Here is a 23704-nt window from a genome sequence, read left to right as displayed (position 1 = left end):
CAAAAACAAACAAAAACTAGTCAGACATGGTGATGTGTTCCTGTAGTCCCAGCTACTTGGGAGGCTGAGGGGGGATGATTGCTTGAGCCCAGGAGTTGGAGGCTGCAGTGAGCTGTGATTGCACCACTATACTCCAGCATGGGCAGCAGAATGAGACCCTGTCTCAAAAATACAAAATTAAAATAAAGCTAGGCTGGGTACAGTGGCTCATGCCTGTAATCCTAGCACTTTGGGAGGCCGAGGTAGGCGGATCACTTGAGGTTGGGAGTTCGAGACCAGCCTGGCTAACATGGTGAAACTCTGTCTCCACTAAAAATACAAAAATTAACCGGGCGTGGTGGTACGTGCCTGTAATCCCAGCTACTCGGGAGTCTGGGGTAGGAGAATCGCTGGAACCCAGTAGGCAGAGGCTGCAGTGAGCCAAGATGACACCACTGCATTCCAGCCTGGGGAAGAAGAGTAAAACTCCATCTCAAAAAACAACAACGAAAAAAACCCAAAACTGGTGCTCAGTGAAGGGAGGAATAAAACTTACCGAGCAGGACCCCATAAAAATAACAAAATGCTTAGATTTTATTTCAAGAACAATGGGAAGTTCTGGAAGGTTTTAGTGGCAAAGAAGGGGATGGCATGTTCCAGTTTATTTTTGTAAACATTTCTCAGAGCCAGGTGTAGGGGCTCATGCCTGTAATTCCCAGTGCTTTGGGAGGCTAAGGTGGGAGGATTGCTTGAGCCCAGGAGTTTGAGGCTGTAGTGAGCTATGATCATGTCACTGTACTCCAGCCTGCGGTGACAGTGAGACCCCAGCTGGGTGGTGGTTGTTGTTGTTGTTGTTGTTGTTGTTTTTTAAAAAAAGGCCGGACACATAGCTCACGCCTGTAATTCCAGCACTTTGGGAGGCTGAGGTGGGTGGATCACTTGAGGTCAGGTGTTTGAGACCAGCCTGGCCAACATGGTGAAACCCCATCTCTACTAAAAATACAAAAAATTAGCTGGACATGGTGGCTTGTTCCTGTAGTCCCAGCTACTTGGAAGGCTGAGGCAGGAGAATTGCTTGAACCTGGGAGATGGAGGTCACAGTGAGCCAAGATTGCACATTGCACTCCAGCCTGGGCAACAGAGTGAGACTCCATCTCAAAAAAAAAAAAAAAAAGGCCTGGTGGGGTGGCTTACACCTGTAATCCCAGCACTTTGAGAGGCCAAGGTGGGTGTATCACAGGTCAGGAGTTGGCCTGGCTAACATGTTGAAACCCCGTATTAACTAAAAATACAAAAATCAGCCAGGCGTGGTGGTGAGTGACTGTAATCCCAGCTACTAGGGAGGCTGAGGCAGGAGAACTGCTTGAATCCGGGAGGCAGAGGTTGTAGTGGGTTGAGATTGTGCCACTGCACTCCAGCCTGGGCGCCAGAATAAGACTCCGTCTCAAAATAATAATAATAATAATAAATAAATACATAAAATAAAGCTTTCTAGCTGAAGCATTTGGAAGGGAATCTCCAGGGCAGCTGGGAGGTCAGGGAGGAAGCTTCTAGAATGAAGTCCAGGTGCGTGATGATGGCAGTTTGGGCTAGGGTAGCAGGAGCGTGGATAAGTAGAAAGACTTGGCTTGTATTCCAGAGGAAGAACCAGCAGAGCTTGCTAATGTTTAGCATCTGAGGCGAGGAGAGGCATGAAAGGAGATGCCTGGATTTTTCACCCAAACAACTTGGAAGCAAATTCCAACTTGCAGGGTGCCCTTAAGGCAAATCGTTTCCATATCTCTGTGCTTTTTTACCCGTATCTGGAAGATGGGTCAAGCCATCTCTTCCTGACAAGGTTGACAATGCTGTTACAAAGGAAATCTAGCTTAGAGGAAGTCCCCAGTAAATGCAGCTGCTCTCCTTGCCTTGAAGTCCCTGAGTAGGAAGTCTGTTCATCTGTCCCTTCTTCTATCTCCTCCCCTGGCTCTAAGGTGGGTTAGGGGTCCTGATCACGAGTTCTGACAGGTTTACGGGCCTAAGGTCCACTCTGGTAAGAATGACTTCTACTATTCCTGTTCTGATCCTATCCTAGTCCAGCTTCCTTCAAGTGCTATCTCTTTGGTCTCCCATGGCCTGGACAGCTGGCCATCCCTGGGGCCACTGTTTTGCCCTCAGGTTCTGGATGAAAGACAGCTGGATTCATGGTCCTTACTGCTGAGTGAATCTATGATCTTGGGTAAGGGGTGTCTGAGAGTCCTATGTGACGAATATTTCAGGCCATTGCAAGCACGGTCCTGCTACCTACCTTTATGGTTGTTAAGGATTAAATTAAATAATTCCCAGCCTGGGCAACATGGAACACTCTGTCTCTACAAAAATATATAAAAAAAGGCCGGGCGCGGTGGCTCAAGCCTGTAATCCCAGCACTTTGGGAGGCCGAGACGGGCGGATCACGAGGTCAGGAGATCGAGACCATCCTGGCTAACCCAGTGAAACCCCGTCTCTACTAAAAAGTACAAAAAACCAGCCAGGCGAGGTGGCAGGCGCCTGTAGTCCCAGCTACTCGGGAGGCTGAGGCAGGAGAATGGCGTAAACCCGGGAGGCGGAGCTTATAGTGAGCTGAGATCTGGCCACTGCACTCCAGCTTGGGCGACAGAGCGAGACTCCATCTCAAAAAAAAAAAAAAAAAAAAAAAAAAAAAAATATATATATATATATATATATATATATATATAAAAATTAGCCAAGCCCGGTAGTGTGTCCCTGTGGGTCCCAGCTACTTGGGAGGCTAAGATGAGAGGATTGCTTGAGCCTGGGAGGCTGAGGTTGCAGTGAATGGTGATCGTGCCACTGCATTCCAGCCTGGGTGACAGAGTGAGACCCTGTCTCAAAATAAAAGAAGGCTGGGCACAGTAGCTCAGGCCTGTAATTGCAGCACTTTGGGAGGCCGAGGCAGGAGGATCGCTTGAGTTCAGGAGTTAGAGACTAGCCTGGGCAACATGGCAAAACCTCGTCTCTACAAAAAAATATAAAAATTAACCAGGTGTGGTGGTGTGTGCCTGTATTCCTGGCTACTCGGGAGGCCGAGGCAAGAGAATTGCTTGAGCCTGGGAGGTGGAGGTGGTAGTGAGCTGAGATTGCACACCATTCCATTCCAGTCTGAGACGGAAGTGAAACCCTATCTCAAAAAGACAAAACAAAACAAAATGGCCTGGCACAGTGGCTCACAACTGTAATCCCAGCACTTTGGGAGGCTGAGGTGGGCAGATCACAAGGTCAGGAGTTGGAGACCAGTCTGGCCAACATAGTGAAACCCCATCTCTACTAAAAACACACAAGAAATTAGCTAATTAGCTAAGCGTGGTGGTGTGCACCTGTAATCTCAGCTACTCGGGAGACTGAGGCAGGACAATTGCGTGAACCCAGGAGGCGGAGCTTGTAGTGAGCTGAGATCGCACCACTGCACTCCAGCCTCGGTGACAGAGCAAAACTCCATTTCAAAAAAAAAAAAAAAAAAACACACCAAAAAGCCCCAGGCACAGTGGCTCATGCCTGTAACTGAGCTCAAGAGTTCAAGATTGGCCTGGCCTGGGCAACATAGCGAGACCCTGTCTCTATTTAAAAAAAAAATTGGAAAAGAAAAAAAAGTTATCTAAAGAACCTGGTAGAATACATCAGTGCTGATTCAATATTAACCGCTGGGAATTTGTCTTATTATTCAGTCTTCCTGGGTCCTGCCATGTGTGAGTAATTCATAGCAAACGGGGGGGTCTGTGTGAGGGTTCACTTCTGGCCAGAATGACCCTTCCCCACCAGCTGTTGGGGGAACTGTGTGTGCGTGAGTGTGTACGTGCATATAAACACATTCACTGTGAATTTTATAATACAAATATTTTGTAATACAAAAATGTAAAAATATGCCCGAATTTTAAACTCCTTTTTGGTGCTTCTTATTGTTGAAGGGAAAGTACTTCTTAGGGCTGGGTGTCATGGCTCATGCCTATAATCCCAGCCCTTTGGGAGGCTGAGGTGGGCGGGTCACTTGAGGTCAGGAGTTCAAGACAAGCCTGGCCAACATGGCAAAACACTCTCTGCTAAATATACAAAGATTAGCCGGGCGTGGTGGTGCACACCTGTAATCCCAGCTACTCAGGAGGCTGAGGGAGGAGAATCGCTTGAACCCAGGAGGCGGAGGTTGCAGTGAGCTGAGATTGTGCCACTGCACTCCAGCTTGGGTGACAGAGCGAGACTCGGTCTCAAAAAAAAAAAAACCTTAGCCCCGTTTACTAATAGTATTTTATTTACCATCTTATAAATTTTTCAGTGTGCAGTTTAGTATATACACATTGTTGTGCAACAGATGTCTGGAATCATTTTGTAAAACTGAAACTTTTGAACAGTGACGCCTTTTCCTCCTTCCCCCGTCCTTGGTAACCACTATTCTACTTTCTGTTTCTAAGATTTTGATTACTTTAGATGCTGCATAAGTGGAATCCTACGGTATTTTGTGTTTGTGTGATTAAGTTCTCACTGAGCGTAATATCCTGAAGGTTCATCCATGTTGTAGCATATAATAAGATATTTTTTCAGGCCAGGCGTGGTGGCTCACACCGGTAATCCCAGCAGTTTGGGAGGCCAAGGTAGGCGGATCACGAGGTCAGGAGATCGAGACCATCCTGGCTAACACAGTGAAACCCTGTCTCTACTAAAAATGCAAAAACTTAGCCGAGCATGGCAGCGGGCGCCTGTAGTCCCAGCTACTCTGGAGGCTGAGGCAGGAGAATGGCGTGACCCCAGGAGGCGGAGCTTGCAGTGAGCTGAGATCGCGCCACTGCACTCCAGCCTGGGCGACTGAGCGATACTCCGTCTCAAAAAAAAAAAAAAGATATTTTTCTTTTTTCTTTTTTGAGAAAGATATTTTTCTTTTTTCTTTTTTGAGACGGAGTGTCACTTTTGTCACCCAGGCTGGAGTGCAATGGCGGGATCTCGGCTCACTGCAACCTCCACCTCTCAGGTTCAAGCGATTGCCTTGCCTTAGCCTCTTGAGTAGCTGGGATTACAGGTGTGTGCCACCATACCCAGCTAATTTTGTATTTTTACTTTTATATTATTTATTTATTTATTTTGAGACAGTTTCTCTTTCGTTGTCCAGGCTGGAGTGCAATGGCGCAATCTTGGCTCACCTCAACCTCCACCTCCTGGGTTCAAGCAATTCTCCTGCCTCAACCTCCGGAGTAGCTGGGATTACAGGCATGAGCCACCACGTCTGGCTAATTTTGTGTTTTTAGTAGAGATGGAGTTTCTCCATGTTGGTCAGGCTGGTCTCGAACTCCTGACCTCAGGTGATTTGCCTGCCTTGGCTTCCCTAAGTGTTGGGATTACAGGTATGAGCCACTGCACGTGGCCGTTTTTTCTTTTTTAAAGACTGAATTAGGCTGGGTGCAGTGGCTCACACCTGTAATCCCAGTGCTTTGGGAGGCCAAGGCCGGCAGATTGCTTGAGCTCAGGAGTTTGAGACCAGCCTGGGCAACGTGGAAAAATCCTGTCTCTACAAAAAATATAAAAAATTAGCCCATTATGGTGGCACATACCTGTAGTCCCAGCTACTTGAGAAGCTGAGGTAGGAGGATGCCTTGAGCCCAGGAGTTTGAGACCTGCCTGGGCAACATAGCAAGACTCCATCTCTTAGAAGCAATATGATCTTCCTTTTTTTTTTTTTTTCTATCTGTTGGCTGTTGTGACTAATGCTGCAATGAAGATGGGTATGCAAATATCTCTTTAAGATCCTCTTTTCAATTCTTTTGAATTTATATCCAGAAATGGGATTGCTGGATCATATGATAATTCTATTTTTAATTTTTTGAGGAACTTCCACACTGTTTCTCATAGCAGCTCCACCATTTTATTTGACTCTCAACCGTGCATAAGGGTTCCAATTTCTCCACATTTTCACCAACACTTATTATTTGACAGTAGCCATTCTAAGGGGTCTTTGGGATATTTCATTGTGGTTTTGATTTGCACTTCCCCGATGACCAGTGATGTTGAGCATCTTTTAATATGCTTGTTTTCTATTCGCATATCTTCTTTGGGAAAGTATGTATTGAAGTCATTTGCTCTTTTTGTTTGTTTTTGAGATGGAGTCTCGCTCTGTTGCCCAGGCTGGATGGAGTGTAGTGGCATGATCTTGGCTCACTGCAAGCTCCGCCTCCCAGGTTCACGCCATTCTCCTGCCTCAGCCTCTTGACTAGCTGAGACTACAGGCGATTGCCACCACGCCCAGCGAATTTTTTGGATTTTTAGTAGATGGGGTTTCACCATGTTAGCCAGGATGGTCTTGATCTCCTGACCTCATGATCTGCCTGCCTTGGCCTCCCAAACTGCTGGGATCACAGGCGTGAGCTACCGCACCCAACCCATCTGCTCATTTTTATTTTTTTATTTTATTTTTATTTTTTTTATTTTTTTTTTGAGACGGAGTCTCGCTCTGTGGCCCAGGCTGGAGTGCAGTGGCCAGATCTCAGCTCACTGCAAGCTCCGCCTCCCGGGTTCATGCCATTCTCCTGCCTCAGCCTCCCAAGTAGCTGGGACTACAGGCGCCCGCCACCTCGCCCGGCTAGTTTTTTGTACTTTTTAGTAGAGACGGGGTTTCACCGTATTAACCAGGATGGTCTCGATCTCCTGACCTCGTGATCCGCCCGTCTCGGCCTCCCAAAGTGCTGGGATTACAGGCTTGAGCCACCGCGCCCGGCCCATCTGCTCATTTTTAAATCAAGTTTTTGTTGTTGCGTTGTAGTAATTTATTTTTTATTTTTTTAAATTTTTATTTATTTGAGACAGAGTTTCTCTCTTGTCTCCCAGGCTGGAGTGCAATGGTGCGATCTCGGCTCACTGCAGCCTCCATATCCTGGGTTCAAGCGATTCTCCTGCCTCAGCCTTCTGAGTAGCTGGGATTATAGGTGTGTGCCACCACGCCCAGCAAATTTTTATATTTTGAGGAGAGACAGTGTTTCACCATGTTGGCCAGGCTGGTCTCAAACTCCTGACCTCAGGTGATCCACCTGCCTTGGCCTCTCAAAGTGCTGGGATTACAGACGTGAGACACCGAGCCTGACCAGTAGTAATTTATTTTTTATATAATTTTTTTTTCTTTTCTTGGTAGAGATGAGGTTTTGCCATGTTGCTCAGGCTGGTCTAAAACTACCGGGCTCAAGCGATCTGCCTGCCTGGGCCTCCCAAAGTACAGGGATCACAGGCATGAACCACCGTGCCTGGCTGTAATTTTTCCTATATTCTGGATATTAACCCTTTACCAGATAATATAGTTTGCAAACTTTTTTTTTTTTCCCATCCTATAGGTTGCCTTTTCACTGTGTTGGTCATTTCTTTTGCTGTATAGCTATCCTTAAGTTTGATGCCAACTCAATTGTCTATCTTCTCTCTTGTTGGCTGTATTTTGCTGTCATATCCAAGAAATCATTGCCAAATCCAATGTCATGAAACTTTTCCCCATGTTTTCTTCTAGGAGCACTATAGTTTCAGGTCTTATGTTTAAGTCTTTAATCAATTTTGTGTTTTTTGTATATGGTGTAAGGTAAGGGTCCAACTTCATTCTTTTATATGTGGTTATACAGTTATCTCAGCACCATTTGTTTTTTTTTGGTTTTTTTTTTGAGACGGAGTCTCGCCCTGTCGCCCCGGCTGGAGTACAGTGGCACAATCTCGGCTCACTGCAAGCTCCGCTCCGCCTTCCGGTTTCACGCCATTCTCCTGCCTCAGCTTCCCAAGTAGCTGGGACTACAGGCGCACGCCACCACGCCCGGCTAGTTTTTTGTAATTTTTAGTAGAGACGGGGTTTCACCATGTTAGCCAAGATGGTCTCGAACTCCTGACCTCATGATCCACCTGCCTTGGCCTCCCAAAGTGCTGGGATTACAGACGTGAGCCACCGTGCCCGGCCGCACCATTTGTTAAAGACACAATCTTTCCCCCGTGTTCTGGTGCTTAAAAAAAAAAAAAAAAATTCCGGCCGGTTGCGGTGGCTTAGGCCTATAATCCCAGCACTTTGGGAGGCTGAGGCAAGTGGATTGCTTGAGGTAAGGAGTTCCAGACTACCCTGGCCAACATGGTGAAACCCTGTCTCTCCCACTAAAAATACAGAAATTGGCCAGGCGTGGTGGAGTACGCCCGTAATCCCAGCCTACTAGGGAGGCTGAGGCATGAGAATCGCTTGAACCTGGCAGGCAGAGGTTGCAGTGAGCCGAGATCTCACCACTGCACTCCAGCCGGCGTGACAGAGTGAGACAAGGTCTTACCCCGTCGCCCAGGCAGGAGTCCAGCGGCCCAATGATAGCTCACTGCAGCCTATACTGCCAGGGCTCAAGCCATCCTCCCACCTCAGCCTCCTGAGTAGGTAGGATTACAGGTGTATGTCACCATGCCCAGCGAATCTTTGTATTTTTTGTAGAGATGGGGTATCCCTATGTTGCTCAGGCTGGTCTTGCACTCCTAACCTCAAGCGATCCTCCCACCTGGGCCTCTCAAAGCACTGGGATTACAGGCATGAGCCACTGCGCCTGGCATAGTGCTTCTTAATTTATTTTTACTTTTTATTTTTATTTTTTTGAGACAAGGTCTTGCTCTGTCTCCCAGGCTGGAATGCAGTGGCGCAATCATGGCTCACTATAACCTCTGCCTCACTGGTTCAAGCGATCTTCCTGCCTCAACCTCTAGAGTAGTTATACTACAGGCACACGCCACTATGCCTAGCTAATTTTTGTTTTCCTTTTTTTCTTTTAAGAGATGTGGTTTCTCTTAAACCAGGAGGCGATCCTCCTGCCCTGGCCTTCCAAAGTACTGGGATGACAGGCATAAGCCACGTGGTGCTTAAAAAGGGGAACAAAAAACCCCACACACACTGGGTATAGAAGTGGCACGGGTCTCTATACACTGTGAGATTCTTGGTACTAGCTACAAATTCTGTGCATACTCAAGATTTTCTAGAGTAGGTGCAATTACCCCGTTTTACAGACGAGGACACAGAGGCTGAGTCCTAGTGACCGATCCAAGGTCGTACAGCCAGCAAATAGATGGAGGTTGAATTGGAACTGAGGACTTTACTCAAGGGCTCTCACAAGCCCTTGGGGACTTCTTGCTGCTTTATCCCCATCACACCTGAAAGAATGAATGAATGAATGCCTCGGGCACGGTGCCCACCTCCCAGCAAACCGTGGAGCTTGGACGAGCCCACTGCTCCGCGCGGGGGTGCGTGACCGCCTCGCGCATGCGTGGTCCCTGGGCATGGCCTGCTCCGTTCCATCCTTCTGCACAGGGTATCGCCTCTTTCCTTTTGGTACATCCGCTCCCCCCTCCCCGCGCCCGGACTGGGGTGGTAGACGCCGCCTCCGCTCATCGCCCCTCCCCATCGGTTTCCGCGCGAAAAGCCGGGGCGCCTGCGCTGCCGCCGTCGCGTCTGCTGCAGCCTCCGAGATGCCGGCGCGTACCGCCCCAGCCCGGGTGCCCACACTGGCCGTCCCGGCCATCTCACTGCCCGACGATGTCCGCAGGCGGTAGGTACCGTGGGGGGAACGTGGACTCGGGGGGCCAGGCAGGGCGCTGGGTGGGGGGTCGCTTCCCCTCGGGGTGGCCAGTGGCCGCTGCTGACAGACGGGCGCGCATGCGTGGGGTGGTGCGGCGCGCAGCGGCAGTTGGCGCGGGCAGGGTGGCACTTCCGGTCGCGCGTGCCCGGGCTGTTTGGCGCCAAAATGGGCTGTGGATTCCCCCGTAGCTCCCTGGTGGCTAGAAACTGGGCGGGGTGGGGGTTCTCTTTTGATCCCCAAATACAGCAAGCTTTGGGTTCGTCTCCGGGGTCCCCTTCTCGAAGCAGCGGTGGGCCGGGCTCCTGCCTCCAGCTTGGTAGCACAGGAAGTGGGCAGCCCGCGGCCAACGGACACCCCTCGGGCACCGGCACTTCGGCCTCCACTTCCGGTGTCCGGCCCGGTCCCCGGTGGTGCTTCTCTGGTGGGGGGTCCCTCAGTGCCTTTCCCCCAAAGCTGTGCATCCCGATGGCGGCCTCCAGAGACGGACGTCACCGGTCGGGGCCCGGGCTGGGCTGGCTCATGTTTGAGAGCCCAGCCTTCCGTAGGGGGGACTCATTCTGTCACTTGGGACTGTGTGTTCCTTGCTCCTTGGGAAAGTCTGTGTTTTGGCAGGAACTTGAACCGTGCAATGCCGCGCAGGGCCCGGGAAGCGTGAAGGCTCCATGGTTGGTCTTTTCCTGTAAATCTGTGCCTGTGAGCCGTGGGCATCAGGGAAGTCTTGCTATTGAGAACTGGCTACACTTTCGTGTGTGTTTGCGTGTGTTCATGGGTGTGTTCTTTAGTGTGTGTGTCTAATGTTGGAGGCCCTGGCTTTAGCAATTCATGCCTCTGTCCGACTTCCGTGCACAGGATCAGTGGGAGCAGTGGTCCCAGCCCCTTGTCCATGAACGCCATCTATTCATTCCTAACAACTTGTTCAAGGGAGGTGTGCATGAGGCATAGGAACCCTCACCAGGCCTGGACACTTCCAGCTGAATCTGTGAAAGCAGTCTGCCATTTTTCTATTTCCTTGGGCTTGTTAACTGGCCTGGTTGGGCCTTTGGGGAGGGATGGATATTTGGTTCGACCCCCTACTTTTTTTTTGAAGGCTGGGTGCTGTGGCTTACGCCTGTAATCCCAGCAATTTGGGAGGCAGTGGCGGATGAATCTCTTGAACCAGGGGTTTGAGACCAGCCTGGGCAACATGGCAAAACCCCATCTCTACTAAAAATACAAAAATTAGCCAGGAGTAGTGCCATGTACCTGGAGTCCCAGCTACTCAAGAGACTAAGGTGGGAGTATCACTTGAGCCCCAGAGATTGAGGCTGTATATAGTGAGCCGAGATCGTGGTACTGCACTCCAGCCTGGGTGACAGAGTGAGACCCTGTCTCAAAACAAACAAAAACAACAACAACAACAATTTTATTTTTAGAGATGAGTCTCACTCTGTTGTCCAGGCTGGAGTGCCCTGGCACAATTATAACACACTGTAGCCTTGAACTGCTGGGCTCAAGGGATCCTCAGCCTCCTGAGTAGCTGGGACCATAGGCGACCACCACCATGCCCAACTGACTTTTAGTTTTTTCTGTATACATGAGGTTTTACCATATTGCCCAGGTTGGTCTTAAACCCCTGCCCTTAAGCAGTCCTCCTGCCTCTGTGTCCCAAAGGTTAGGGTTACAGGTATGAGCCACCATGCCTTAACTACAACTTTTTTATTTTGAGATGGAGTCTTGCTCTGTCACCCAGGCTGGAATGCAGTGGCGTGATCTCAGCTCATTGCAACCTCCACTTCCGGGGTTCAAGTGATTCTCCTGCCTCAGCCTCCTGAGTAGCTGGGATTACAGGTGCCCACCACCATGCCTGGCTAATTTTTGTGTTTTCAGTAGAGTTGGGGTTTCTCCATGTTGGCCAGGCTGGTCTCGAACTCCTGACCTCAAGTGATCCACCCGCCTCAGCCTCCCAAAGTGCTGGGATTATAGTCAAACCACTTCTTAACCAGTTAGTGGGTATATACCTTCTTGAATCATCTGTGCCAGTATCCTCCCAAGATAAAACTTGATTTAAAATGGAATGGAAGTGAAGTTACAAAAGTACCTGGCTTCATGATGTTAGACCCAATTCAGAGAAGTTTGGGCCCGGCCTTCCTTTTTTATTCCTTTTTTTAATTTTGTAGAGACGGAGTCTTGCCATGTTGCTCAGGCTGGTCTTCGATTCCTGGCCTCAAGCGATCCTCCTGCCTCAGCTTCCCAAAGTGTTGGGATTACAGGTGTAAGCCACTGTACCTGGCCTGCCCAGCCATCTTGAAAACATGGCCTCCACTGGCTCGATGATCTTAAGCATATGCCACCTCTATATCCATAGTCTAGGAATAATGACATGTGTTTTCAGGTGGTATTGGGTTAAATGAGAATATGCATGGCACATAAAGGTTCATATGCTAGTGGCTAACTTAGCTTGTTTTTTAAGTTTTTTCTTTTAAGACACGGGATCTCACTGTGTCACCTAGGCTGGAATGCAGTGGCACAATCATGGCTTACTGCAGCCTCAAACCCATGAGCTCAAGCAGTCCTCTTGCCTTAGCCTCCTGAGTAGCTGGCACATGCCACCATGCCCAGCTAATCCTTAAAAATAATTTTTAGAAGGCCGGGCTCAGTGGCTCACGCCTGTAATCCCCGCACTTTGGGAGGTCAAGATGGGTGGATCACCTGAGGTCAGGAATTTGAGACTAGCCTGGCCAACGTGGTGAATCCCCATCTCTACTAAAAAAAAAAATTAGCCAGGTATGGTGGTGGGCACCTGTAAACCCAGCTACTCAGGAGGCTGAGGCAGGATAATCGCTTGAACCCAGGAGGCTTGAACGGAGGAGGTGGAGGTTGCAGCGAGCCGAGATTGCGCCATTGCACTCCAGCCTGGGCAACAGGAGCAAAACTCTGTCTCAAAAAAAAAAAAAAATTTTTTTTTTTAGAGATGAGGGTCTTGCTTTGTTGCCCAGGCTGGTCTTGAACTCCTGGGCTCAAGCAGTCCTCTGCTTTGGCCTCCCAGAGGGCTGATATTACAGGCGTGAGCCACTGGGCCCGGCCATTATTCCTCAAGAGTTCTTAAAAGTGGATGCTGGAGGAGTTAACTGCCAGGAAGCAGGAATTCCTGCTAAGGTCTGCTGCTTGCCAAAGCCTTTCCCTTCAACTGGGGTTGCCAATAGGCCACTGGCTTAGGGGCTCTGTTGGCCCTGTGCAAATATTTTGTTTGGCTGAATTGGAATACCATTAGGTGAGCCTTACAATCCACCATTGACCCTGGGTTCCACATTTCTTTGAACTCAGATTGCTTCACTGTAGGCATTGGAGTTTTGGAGGACTGCTTTTGACCATGTGGTAGACATTGAAACTGCAGTTTATATGACTCACTCCACAGACTTTTTTTTTTTTTAACATTTTGAAAATATTTCATTATATGAAAAATAAACAAACATGGCATCCAACAGTACCTGAAACTTAGATTTTTTTTTTAAATTGAGGCAGGGTCTTGCTATGTGACCCAGGCTGGAGTGCAATAGCGTGATCTCAGCTCACTGCAGCCTCCGCCTCCCGGGTTTAAGCAATTCTCCTGTCCCAGCTTCCCAAGTAGTTGGGATTACAGGTGTGCACCACCACGCCCAGCTAATTTTTTTTTTCCCCCTTGAGGCTGAGTCTTGCTGTGTCTCCCAGGCTGGAGTGCAGTGGCCATGATCTCAGCTCACTGCAACCTCCGCCTCCTGAGTTCAAGCAAATCTGCCTCAGCGTCCCAAGTATCTGGGATTACAGGCGCCCGCCACCAAGTCCAGGTAATTTTTGTATTTTTATTAGAGACTGGGTTTTGCTATGTTGACCAGACTGGTTTGAAACTCTTGACCTCAAGTGATCTACTCGACTTAGCCTCCCAAAATGCTGGGATTACAGGTATGAGCCATGGTGTCCAGCTGGTTCATTGTTTGATGTTTTTTTTTTTTTTTTTTTTTTCTTTTGACGGACTCTCGCTCTGTTGTCGAGGCTGGAGTGCAGTGGTGAGATCTTGGCTCACTGCAACCTCCGCCTCCTGGGTTCAAACAATTCTCCTGCCTCAGCCTCCCAAGTAGCTGCGATTACAGGCATGCGCCAAGATACCCAGCTAATTTTTTTTTATTGTTAGTAGAAACCAGGGTTTACTGTGTTGGCCAGGCTGGTGTTGAACTCCTGGCCTCGAGTGATCCGCCCGTCTCAGCCCCACAAAATGTTGGGATTACAGGCGTGAGCCACCGTGCCTGGCCTGTTAATTGATTCTTAAGCCTGCTCTCAGACAGCTAGGCTTGCTTCCCCACAATAAGAGTGTTGAATCTTGTTGGTGTACCCCACATGGTGCCATTATAACACTGAAATTAGTGATTATTTCAGAGTCTGTTACCAGAGCATGTCTGCCATATTCACTGTATCTGTAGCTTGGAGCACAATAGACTCGAATGCTTGCATGCTAGCTCTTCCCCTGTACAGCCTGGATTAACACATTAATGCTAGCAGCCTCCTTCGCACAACTGATTAGCTTTTGTAACTACTACAGCTTTCTTATCTGCTAGTCATTCTGTGATTGGATTAAGCTAGGTCTTGAACTCCTTAACTCCAGTTCCTTGGCTACTACTGAGTACATACTGAATAAGGCAAAATTGACTTACCTCTTTTTGTTTTGCTCCCCTGTGGTAGAATTCTAGGGGTGCAGACTGCTGGGGTTCACATCCCGCCCTACTTGCCAGCTGTATGGCTAAGTTATTGAACTTCTTGGTGCCTTGGTGTTTCATCTATAAAAAGGGGGTGGGGCTACCTGCTCCACAGGGGTGTTAGGAAGACTGAGCTTATCGGTATAGATGTGTTGAGAGCAGCACCTGTCCAAAGCCCTTTGTCACCTGTTAATTTTGTGGTCCTGTGTATACAGTGGGGATGCTGTGAGTTTGGTTCCAGATTACCGCAGTAAAGTGAATCTAGCAAGAAAGTGAGTCACACACGCATTTTGGTCCCAGTATGTGTAAAAGTTATTAGACTAGGCCGTGTGCAGTGGCTCATGCCTGTAATCCCAGGACTTTGGGAGGCGAGGCAGAAGGATCGCTTGAGCCAAGGAGTTCAAGACTAGCCTGGGCAACATAGGAAGACCCCCACCCCCGTCTCAAAAAAAAAAAAAAAAAAAAAAAGCCAAAAATGGTGGCATGCTCCTGGGGTCCCAGCTACTCAGGAAGCAGAGGTGGGAGGATCACTTGAACCCATGAGGTCGAAGCTGCAGTGAGCCATGATTATGCCACTGTACTCCAGCCTGGGCGACAGAGCGAGACCCTGTCTCAAAAAAAAAAAAAAAAATTATTATACTATGATTCTTTTTTTTTCTTTTTTTTTTTGAGGCAGAGTCTCACTCTGTTGCCCAGACTGGAATGCAGTGGCCTGATCTCGGCTCACTGCAAGCTCCGCCTCGCGGGTTCACGCCATTCTCCTGCCTCAGCCTCCCAAGTAGCTGGGACCACAGGTGCCCACCACCACGCCTGGCTAATTTTTTGTATTTTTAGGAGAGACGGGGTTTCACCGTGTTAGCCAGGATGGTCTTGATCTCCTGACCTCGTGATCCGCCTGCATTGGCCTCCCAAAGTGCTGGGATTACAGGCGTGAGCCACCGTGCCGGGCCAAGCCCGGTTAATTTTTGTATTTTTAGTAGAGATGGGGTTTTGCCATGTTGCCCAGGCTGCTCTTGAACTCCTGAGCTCGGGTGATCTGCCCGCCTCAGCCTCCCAAAGTGCTGGGATTACAGGCATGAGCCACCGTGCCCAGTGGGTCTACTCTTTTGCCTACTGCAGATGCTGTCTTGGGCAGCCCTGCTCCAGCTGCCATGCAGCCAGCCTGAAGAAGCTGGGTTGACAGACTTGTAACTTGTCTTGCATGGTCCACTATATTTTTAGAGACAAGGTCTTGCTCTGTCACCCAGGCTGGAATGCAGCAGCACAATTATAGCTCATTGGGCTCTAGTGATCCTCCTGCCTCAGTCTCCTGAGTAGCTAGGACCACAGGTGCATGCTACCACACCCAGCTAATTACTATTTTTTGTTTAGGCAGGCAGGGTCTCTGCTGTGTTGCCCAGGCTGGTCTCAAATTCCTGGGCTGTATTGATCCTCCCGCCTCAGCTTCCCGAGTAGCTAGGCCTATAGGTACATGCTAGCACACCCAGCTAATTACTAATTACTATTTTTTGTAGAGACAGAGTCTCGCTGTGTTGCCCAGGCTAGTCGTGAATTCCTGGGCTCTAGTGATCCTCCCGCCTCAGCCTCCTGAGTAGTTAGGACTATGGGTGCATGCCACCACACCCAGCTAATTACTATTTTTTGTAAAGACAGAGTCTCACTATGTTGCCCGGGCTGGTCACAAATTCCTGAGCTCTAGTGATCCTCCCGCCTCTGCCTCCCGAGTAGCTAGGACTATAGGTGCATTCTACCACACCCAGCTAATTATTTTTTCTTGTAGACAGGGTCTCGCTCTGTTGCCCAGGCTAGTCTCGAATTCCTGGGCTCAAGTGATCCTCCTGCCCTGGCTTCCCGAGTATAGAGATTACAGGCATGAGCCACTGCGCCCAGCCATGGTCTGCTATATTTCAGACCAGCATTTCTGGCATAGAGGTGTTAGAGTAATCTAACATTTTATAACTTCTTCCTATCCAATCTATACTAGATACCTCTGCTGGGTTAGTTTTCTTAACATGGCTCTGATATCACGGGTTCTACTTCCCCTTGACTGCTTTGGTGGTTTGTTAACTATGGAATAAGATTGATAAGTGTGATGCTTCTGCTCTCCCTCCGACTGTCGCCAGCCTCCTCTCTGGAGGTGCCTTTCCCTCTCTGTGTGTGACCAGTCTGGCGTTTGTTTCTTGGGTGTTTCCAGAGGCAGCCATTTCTCGACGGTCCGCCTATTTAAGCAGCTTCCTGTGCCCGGTTCGCACAGAGCTCTCAATTCCTTCCTGAGGCTGTTACACCCTTTATCTTGGGAAGCCCGCAGGCGTGAGCCGTATTTGCCTTATTCTTCTGTGGCTGTTTATATATTTATTTATTTATTTATTTATTTATTTATTTATTTTTTGAGACGGAGTTTCACTCTTGTTGCCCAGGCTGGAGTGCAATGGTGTGATCTTGGCTAACCACAACCTCCGCCACCCGGGTTCAAGCGATTCTGCCTCAGCCTCCCAAGTAGCTGGGATTATAGGCATGTGCCACTATGCCCGGCTAATTTTGTATTTTTAGTAGAGACAGAGTTTCTTTGTGTTGGTCAGGCTGGTCTCGAGCTCCTGACCTCAGGTGAACTGCCCACCTCAGCCTCCCAAAGTGCTGGGATTGCAGGCGTGAGCTACCGTGCCCAGCCAACTGTTTATATATATATCTTATCTTCCCTCTGCAGAGGGCTCATCTCCGAGGGAAACACTAGGAAGGAATCATAGGGTCTCAGGCTATGCGCTAAGCCGGCATTCTGAGTCTTCTGCTACTTCCTTCTTGGCCGTCCTCGACCCTCCTGGCTTTAGCAGGTGTGATTGGTGTCATCACAGTTTTACCAGGGAAGGGTGTCTTTACAGTGACCCTCCTGCCAGCTCCTGGGTGCCTGCCTGGGATCCCACCTGCCACTCTGGGGCCAGGCAGGTTAAATCCAGTCTCCACTGGATGAGACATTCTAGGGGTTTTGAAGGTTTCTCTCTTCTTCTCTTTGCCAGGCTAAATATCCCAGTTCATAGGAGGGGTTGAAAGAAAGCAGACCCATTCTGCAAAGGACACCTTGGTCTCCGCAGTCAGTTGAACCTTGTCCTTCACACCCCAGGCAACCTCAGGATCAGGAGACTGGCTAGCTTGGTAGAGGTACAAGCCATGTCCTTCCAGTTTTCTCAGCAGAGTGACTGAGAAATCGAGTGTAATGCTGTTACCACAGCTTGTGTGCCTCTGGCTGGAAGTACCAGTTTCTGTAGCCCTCCTGACTTAAGGCTCTCCTCGGACCCCAGTTGCTACAAGGGTAGAATGACTTTTGCCCGGAAGAGGTTCCCTGTGCTCCTGGAAGTCCTGATGTCAAAGCATCTTTTTTTTTTTTCCTTGTGAGACAGGGTCTTGCTCTGTTGCCCAGGCTGAACAGGCTGGAGTGCAGCGGTGCCATCATAACTCACTGCAGCCTCAACATCCCAGGCTCAAGCGATCCTACCACCTCAGCCTCCCAAGTAGCTGGTACCACAGGTGGAGACTAACCACACTCGGCTAATTTTTACTTTTTTTTTTTTTTTTTTTTTTGAGAGACTGGATCTCTCAATATAGCCCAGGCTGGTCTCAAACTCCTGACCTCAAATGATCCTCCTGCCTTGGCCTCCCAAAGTGCTGGGATTACAGGCGTGAGCTACTGTGTCTCACCTCATAGCACCTTGAGTCCAACTGATGCAGTATATATAATATGCAGTCTATGTTACCACTGTGTTTCCAGGGTGCGAAGTGTCTCTTTTACAGAGTGTTTTTTTTTTGTTTTTTGTTTTTTTTGAGATAGAGTCTCGCTCTCTCGCCCAGGCTGGAGTGCAGTGGCCGGATCTCAGCTTACTGCAAGCTCCGCCTCCCGGGTTTACACCATTCTCCTGCCTCAGCCTCCCGAGTAGCTGGGACTACAGGCGCCCGCCACCTCGCCCAGCTAGTTTTTTGTATTTTTTAGTAGAGACGGGGTTTCACCGTGTTAGCCAGGATGGTCTTGATCTCCTGACCTCGTGATCCGCCTGTCTCAGCCTCCCAAAGTGCTGGGATTACAGGCTTGAGCCACCGCGCCTGCCCATTTTTTTGTATTTTTAGTAGAGACGGGATTTCGCTGTGTTAGCCAGGATGGTCTCAATCTCCTGATCTTGTGATCTGCCTGCCTCGGCCTCCCAAAGTGCTGGGATAACAGGCATGAGCCACTGCACCTGGCCCTACAGAGCAGTCTTTCCTAACCATGCAGCAAGTCAGGAAGTCCCTGCCTAGTGGCACCTACATTTAATCACTTAACTCATTGCCTGGAGCAGGGTCTGGCATTCAGCAGGTGCTCAGATGTGAGCAGCGCTGGTGGGGAATCAGGGCCCGCATGACCCAGAGCAGCCGCTGTAAGACATCGGTCCAGCAAAGCATTCCTCATGCTACTGCCTGTACTTGCCCTCTAGGAAGGCCAGCCTGGAGGAGCCACTTCTGCCTTTCAGGCAAATGATAACTGAGCACCTGTCTGTGCGGGTGCTGGATGGGAAGGTCCAGAGATGGCAGTGGACTGGTCCCTGCCTGGGGCACCTTCTCTCCACCAACAGACACTTACCCAGCTGGTTAGACCTGTTCTCATTGCACGTCTGCAGTTAGCACCCAGGCTGGGAACAACAGCCTCTGTGTTCCCTTCCCTTTCCTTGGTACCTTCTCTTCTTGTTCCTTTATTTTTTTCTGAAGAGATAGGATCTCCCTATGTTGCCCAGGCTGGACTCGAACTCCTGGCCTCAAGCCGTCCTCCCACCTCAGCCGCCTGAGTAGCTGGGGTTGCAGGCACTCAGCACCACAGCACCGCACCCAGCTATTGTTCTTTTATGTTTTCCCTTTTTGTCCCCGAAAGAGTCAAGCCACTAATTGTCAGTAATCAAATCAGACCACGATTTCCCAGGGAAACTCCTGGCAGTTCTACATTTAGGAATGATTAGTTAGAGACATCCTGAAGAATGAGTTATTTGGGGAGGCGCCAGCCACCTCCTCTAATTTCACCTCTATCCGCCCTGTGTGTGGGTACCCCTTGCTTCCCTGGATGCTTCACTCCCCCATTTCATCCTCATTAAAATGCCACCACCCCCCACCAGGCCTTTAGGAATATTAACTGGCTGTTCCCCCAGTGTCCTGTGGCCCTGGGCTACTTATTCTGACACTGGCCATACTGTGGCACACCTTGTTATGGGCTGTGGTCAGACCCAACTGGAGAAAGACCAGCTGTAGGTCATTTCCCTTACGTAAAGGGCCCCAACTGTATGACCTGCCCCTCCTTTCCTGATATCTTTTTGAGTCAGGGTCTCACTCTGTTGCCTAGACTGGAGTGCAGTGATGCAGTCACGGCTCACTGTGGCCTCGACCTCCCGGGCTCAGGTGATCTTCCTTCCTTAGCCTCCCAGCTAACTAACTGGGACCACAAGCACGTACCACCAACCCAGCTTTTTTTTTTTTTTTGAGATGGAGTTTCACTCTTGCCATTGCACTCTAGCCTGGGCAACGTGACCGGCTCACTGCAACCTCTGTCTCCTGGGTTCAAGCGATTCTCCTGCCTCAGCCTCCCGAGTTGCTGGGATTACAGCCACCCACCATCACACCCAGCTAATTTTTGTATTTTTAGTAGAGATGGGGTTTTGCCATGTTGGCCAGGCTGGTCTCAAACCCTTGACCTCAGGTAATTTACCCACCTTGGCCTCCAAAAGTGTTGGGATTACAGGCATTAGCCACCACGCCCAGCCACTAATTTTTGTAGAGACAGGGTTTTGCCATGTTGCCCAGGCTAGTCTGAACACCTGGGCTCAAGTGATCCGCCTGCCTTGGCCTCCCAAAGTTCTGGGATTATAATTGTGAGCCACCATGCCCGGTCCCTGGTACCTTTTAAAATATATAGGCTAGGCATGGTCTCTGGAGTTCGAGACCAGCCTGACCAACATGGAGAAACCCTGTCTCTACTAAAAATGTAAAATTAGCTGGGTATGGTGGTGCATGCCTGTAATCCCAGCTACTTGGGAGACTGAGCCAGGATAATCGCTTGAACCCGGGAGGTGGAGGTTGTGGTGAGCTGAGATCGCACCATTGCACTCCATCCGGGGCAACAAGAGTGAAACCCCATCTCAAAAAAAAAAAAATTAGACCGGGCGTGGTGGCTCACGCCTGTAATCCCAGCACTTTGGGAGGCCGAGGCGGGCAGATCATAAGGTCAGGAGTTCAAGACCAGCTTGACCAATATGGTGAAACCTTGTCTCTACTAAAAACACAAAAATTAGCTGGGTGTGGTGGCGGGTGCCTGTAGTCCCAGCTACTTGGGAGGCTGAGACAGGACAATAGCTTGAACCTGGGAGGCAGAGGTTGCAGTGAGCCGAGATTGCACCACTGCACTCCAGCCTGGGCGACAGAAGGAGACTGTCTCAAAAAAAAAAAAAAAAAAAAAAATTATATGTATATATGCATGCCAGGCACTGTGGCTCATGCCTGTAATCCTAGCACTTCAGGAGACGGAGGCAGGCGGATCACTTGAGGTCAGAAGTTCAAGACCAGCTTGGCCAACATGGTGAAACCCTGTCTCTACTAAAAATACAAAAAATTAACCAGGCTGGTGGCACCTGTAATCCCAGCTACTTGGGAGACTGTGTGAGAATCACTTGAACCCAGAAGGCAAGGGTTGCAGTGAGCTGAGATCGCACCACTTCACTCCATACACACATATGTATATGTGTATATACATATATATACACACATATATATGTATACACATATATATACACACATATATATGTATACACATATATATACACACATATATATGTATACACACACACATATACATATTCTGTTACAGAGCTGCTGTGTAATCTCACAGTCATCAGAAAAATGGCCCCCAAAAGGGGAAGCTTGTTCAGATCAGATGACTTCTTAGCATTAGGCATTCCAGTAGGACACTCTAGACTCTTGTGGGGAGACAGAAGCCAGCTTTGGTTTTTCTAACACTCATACGTTAAACTTGTTTCTGTCCAAAACTTGTTTAGAACTGTGATATTCTTACAGGCAAATGAAGTTGCTTAACAAGTATTTGTATTTTCTCCCCTATTTCTTCCTCCCAGGCTCAAAGATTTGGAAAGAGACAGCTTAACAGAAAAGGTAATCTCCACCTTAAAATTTTTCTTGCTACCAAATGTGACTGACATACTTTGTGGATCATGAAAAGAGGTTTGTTTTCTTTAAATGGATTTCACACTTTTTCCCATGATTTCAAAGATAATTTGGATACTCTTGGTGAATGTCAGCACTAATTTGCTGCTAATAGTTGGGTGTTTTTTTTTGTTTGTTTGTTTTTGTTTTTGTTTTTTTTTTGAGACGGAGTCTTGCTCTGTCGCCCAGGCTGGAGTGCAGTGGTGCGATCTCGGCTCACTGCAAACTCCGCCTCCTGGGCCCACGCCATTCTCCTGCCTCAGCCTCCCGAGTAGCTGGGACCACAGGTGCCCGCCACTGTGCTCGGCTAATTTTTTGTATTTTTAGTAGAGACGGGGTTTCACCGTGTTAGCCAGGATGGTCTCGATCTCCTGACCTTGTGATCCGCCTGCCTCAGCCTCCCAAAGTGCTGGAATTACAGGCGTGAGCCACCGCACCCGGCCCTTTTTTTTTTTTTTTTTTTTTTTTGAGGTGGTCTCACTCTTTCACCCAGGCTAGAGTGCAATGGCACGATCTCGGCTCACTGCGACCTCCTGGGTTCAAGCAGTTCTCCTGCCTCGGCCTCCTGAGTAGCTGGGACTACAGGTGCCTGCCACCACGCCCAGCTAATTTTTATATTACTGGTACAGATGGTGTTTCACCATGTTGGCCAGGCTGATCTTGAACTCCTGACCTCGTGATCTGCTCACCTTGGCCTCTCAAAGTACTGGAATTACAGGCATGAGCCACTGCGCCTGGCCTGTGTTTTTTTTTTTTTTTTTTAACCAATCTCAGTTCCTAAACAATCTACTCTGGATTGTAACTTGTCCTGGTAACACTGTTTTATTGTGTTTTTGTTGTTGTTGTTTTGAGATAGTGTCTCATTCTGTAGCCCAGGCTGGAGTGCAGTGACACAATTTTGGCTCACTGCAACCTTCGCCTCCCAGGCTCAAGGGATCCTCCCACTCAGCCTCCCGAGTAGCTCTAACTACAGGCTCAAGCCACCATGCCCAGCTAATTTTTTTTTTTTTTTTTTTTTTTTTGAGATGGAGTCTCGCTCTGTCGCCCAGGCTGGAGTGCAGTGGTGCGATCTCAGCTCACTGCAAGCTCCACCTCCCAGGTTTACGCCATTCTCCTGCCTCAGCCTCCCAAGTAGCTGGGACTACAGGCGCCCGCCACCTCGCCTGGCTAGTTTTTTGTATTTTTTAGTAGAGACGGGGTTTCACCGTATTTAGCTAGGATGGTCTCGATCTCCTGACCTTGTGATCCGCCCATCTTGGCCTCCCAAAGTGCTGGGATTACAGGCTTGAGCCACCGTGCCTGGCCTTTTTTTTTTTTTTTTTTTTTGAGACAGAGTCTGGCTGTGTTGCCCAGGCTGGAGTACAGTGGCGCGATCTCGGCTCACTGCGAGCTCTGTCCCCCAGGTTCACGCCATTCTCCTGCCTCAGCCTCCCGAGTAGCTGGGACTACAGGTACCCGCCACCACGCCGGGTTAATCTTTTTGCATTTTTTTAAGTAGAGACAGGGTTTCACCGTGTTAGCCAGGATGGTCTTGATCTCCTGACCTCGTGATCCGCCCACCTCGGCCTCCCAAAGTGCTGGGATTACAGGTGTGAGCCACCGCGCCCGGCCAGTTTTTTAGTATTTTTTGTAAAGATGGGATTTTGTCATGTCACCCCAGGCTGGTCTTGAACTCTGGGGGCCTCAGCCTCCCAAAGTGCTGGGATTACAAGTGTGAACCACTGTGCCCGGCCAACACTTTACAGAAGCACAGTATTGTTCTTGTAAACCATAAGTCTCCATCTCACCTCCAGCTTTTCCAATTTTCACCACTTTGGAGACAGGAGTGAAATGATCCTAATGGAAATTCCCTGAACACATTTCATGACTGTGTTTTGGCCAAGACAGCATTGCCTGTCGTTCAGTCATTGTGATGTGACCAGGCAGCTCAGTAATTTGTGTGTTAGTCCATTAGTGAATAGCTTGGGAATCTGGGGACCACTAAACCTCTATCCTTCCCTCAGGAATGTGTGAAGGAGAAATTGAATCTCTTGCATGAATTTCTGCAAACAGAAATAAAGAATCAGTTATGTGACTTGGAAACCAAATTACGTAAAGAAGAATTATCTGAGGTAAGTCAGTTCTCAGCATCCCAGCCTCTAGAAAAATGTCTCCTCCCAGTAACTTGTCTGTGACCACGGAGGCAGCAAGATCTCCAGCTGTCCTCATTGCCTGATGATG

At 49.0% G+C, this 23704-nt stretch overlaps 1 protein-coding gene across 10 annotated transcripts in view; it reads left to right on the top strand.

Annotated features, from left to right (window-relative positions):
* The first annotated feature begins 9426 nt into the window (after positions 1–9426).
* The window catches only part of DNMT1 (DNA methyltransferase 1), a 62426-nt gene continuing 48148 nt past the window's right edge, over positions 9427–23704 (top strand). For 7 of the 10 annotated variants that reach the window (XM_077977275.1, XM_077977274.1, XM_015122838.3 and 4 more), the window contains exons 1-3: positions 9427–9530; positions 21397–21433; positions 23488–23595. Coding sequence is in view for 9 of the 10 variants with exons in the window: in XM_077977274.1 (XP_077833400.1) it covers positions 9451–9530; positions 21397–21433; positions 23488–23595 (225 nt within the window). In the remaining variant the exon portion in view is untranslated. Of the gene's footprint in view, positions 9531–9698; positions 10226–21396; positions 21434–23487; positions 23596–23704 lie in introns of those variants that run through there. The other 3 variants (XM_077977272.1, XM_028839275.2, XM_015122837.3) reach the window with 1 other exon arrangement.

Source organism: Macaca mulatta, chromosome 19 (genome assembly GCF_049350105.2).
Source record: "Macaca mulatta isolate MMU2019108-1 chromosome 19, T2T-MMU8v2.0, whole genome shotgun sequence".
Lineage (NCBI taxonomy): Eukaryota > Metazoa > Chordata > Mammalia > Primates > Cercopithecidae > Macaca > Macaca mulatta.
The sequence above is the reverse complement of the archived record's forward strand: the minus strand, read 5'-3'. Positions and strand labels throughout refer to the sequence as shown.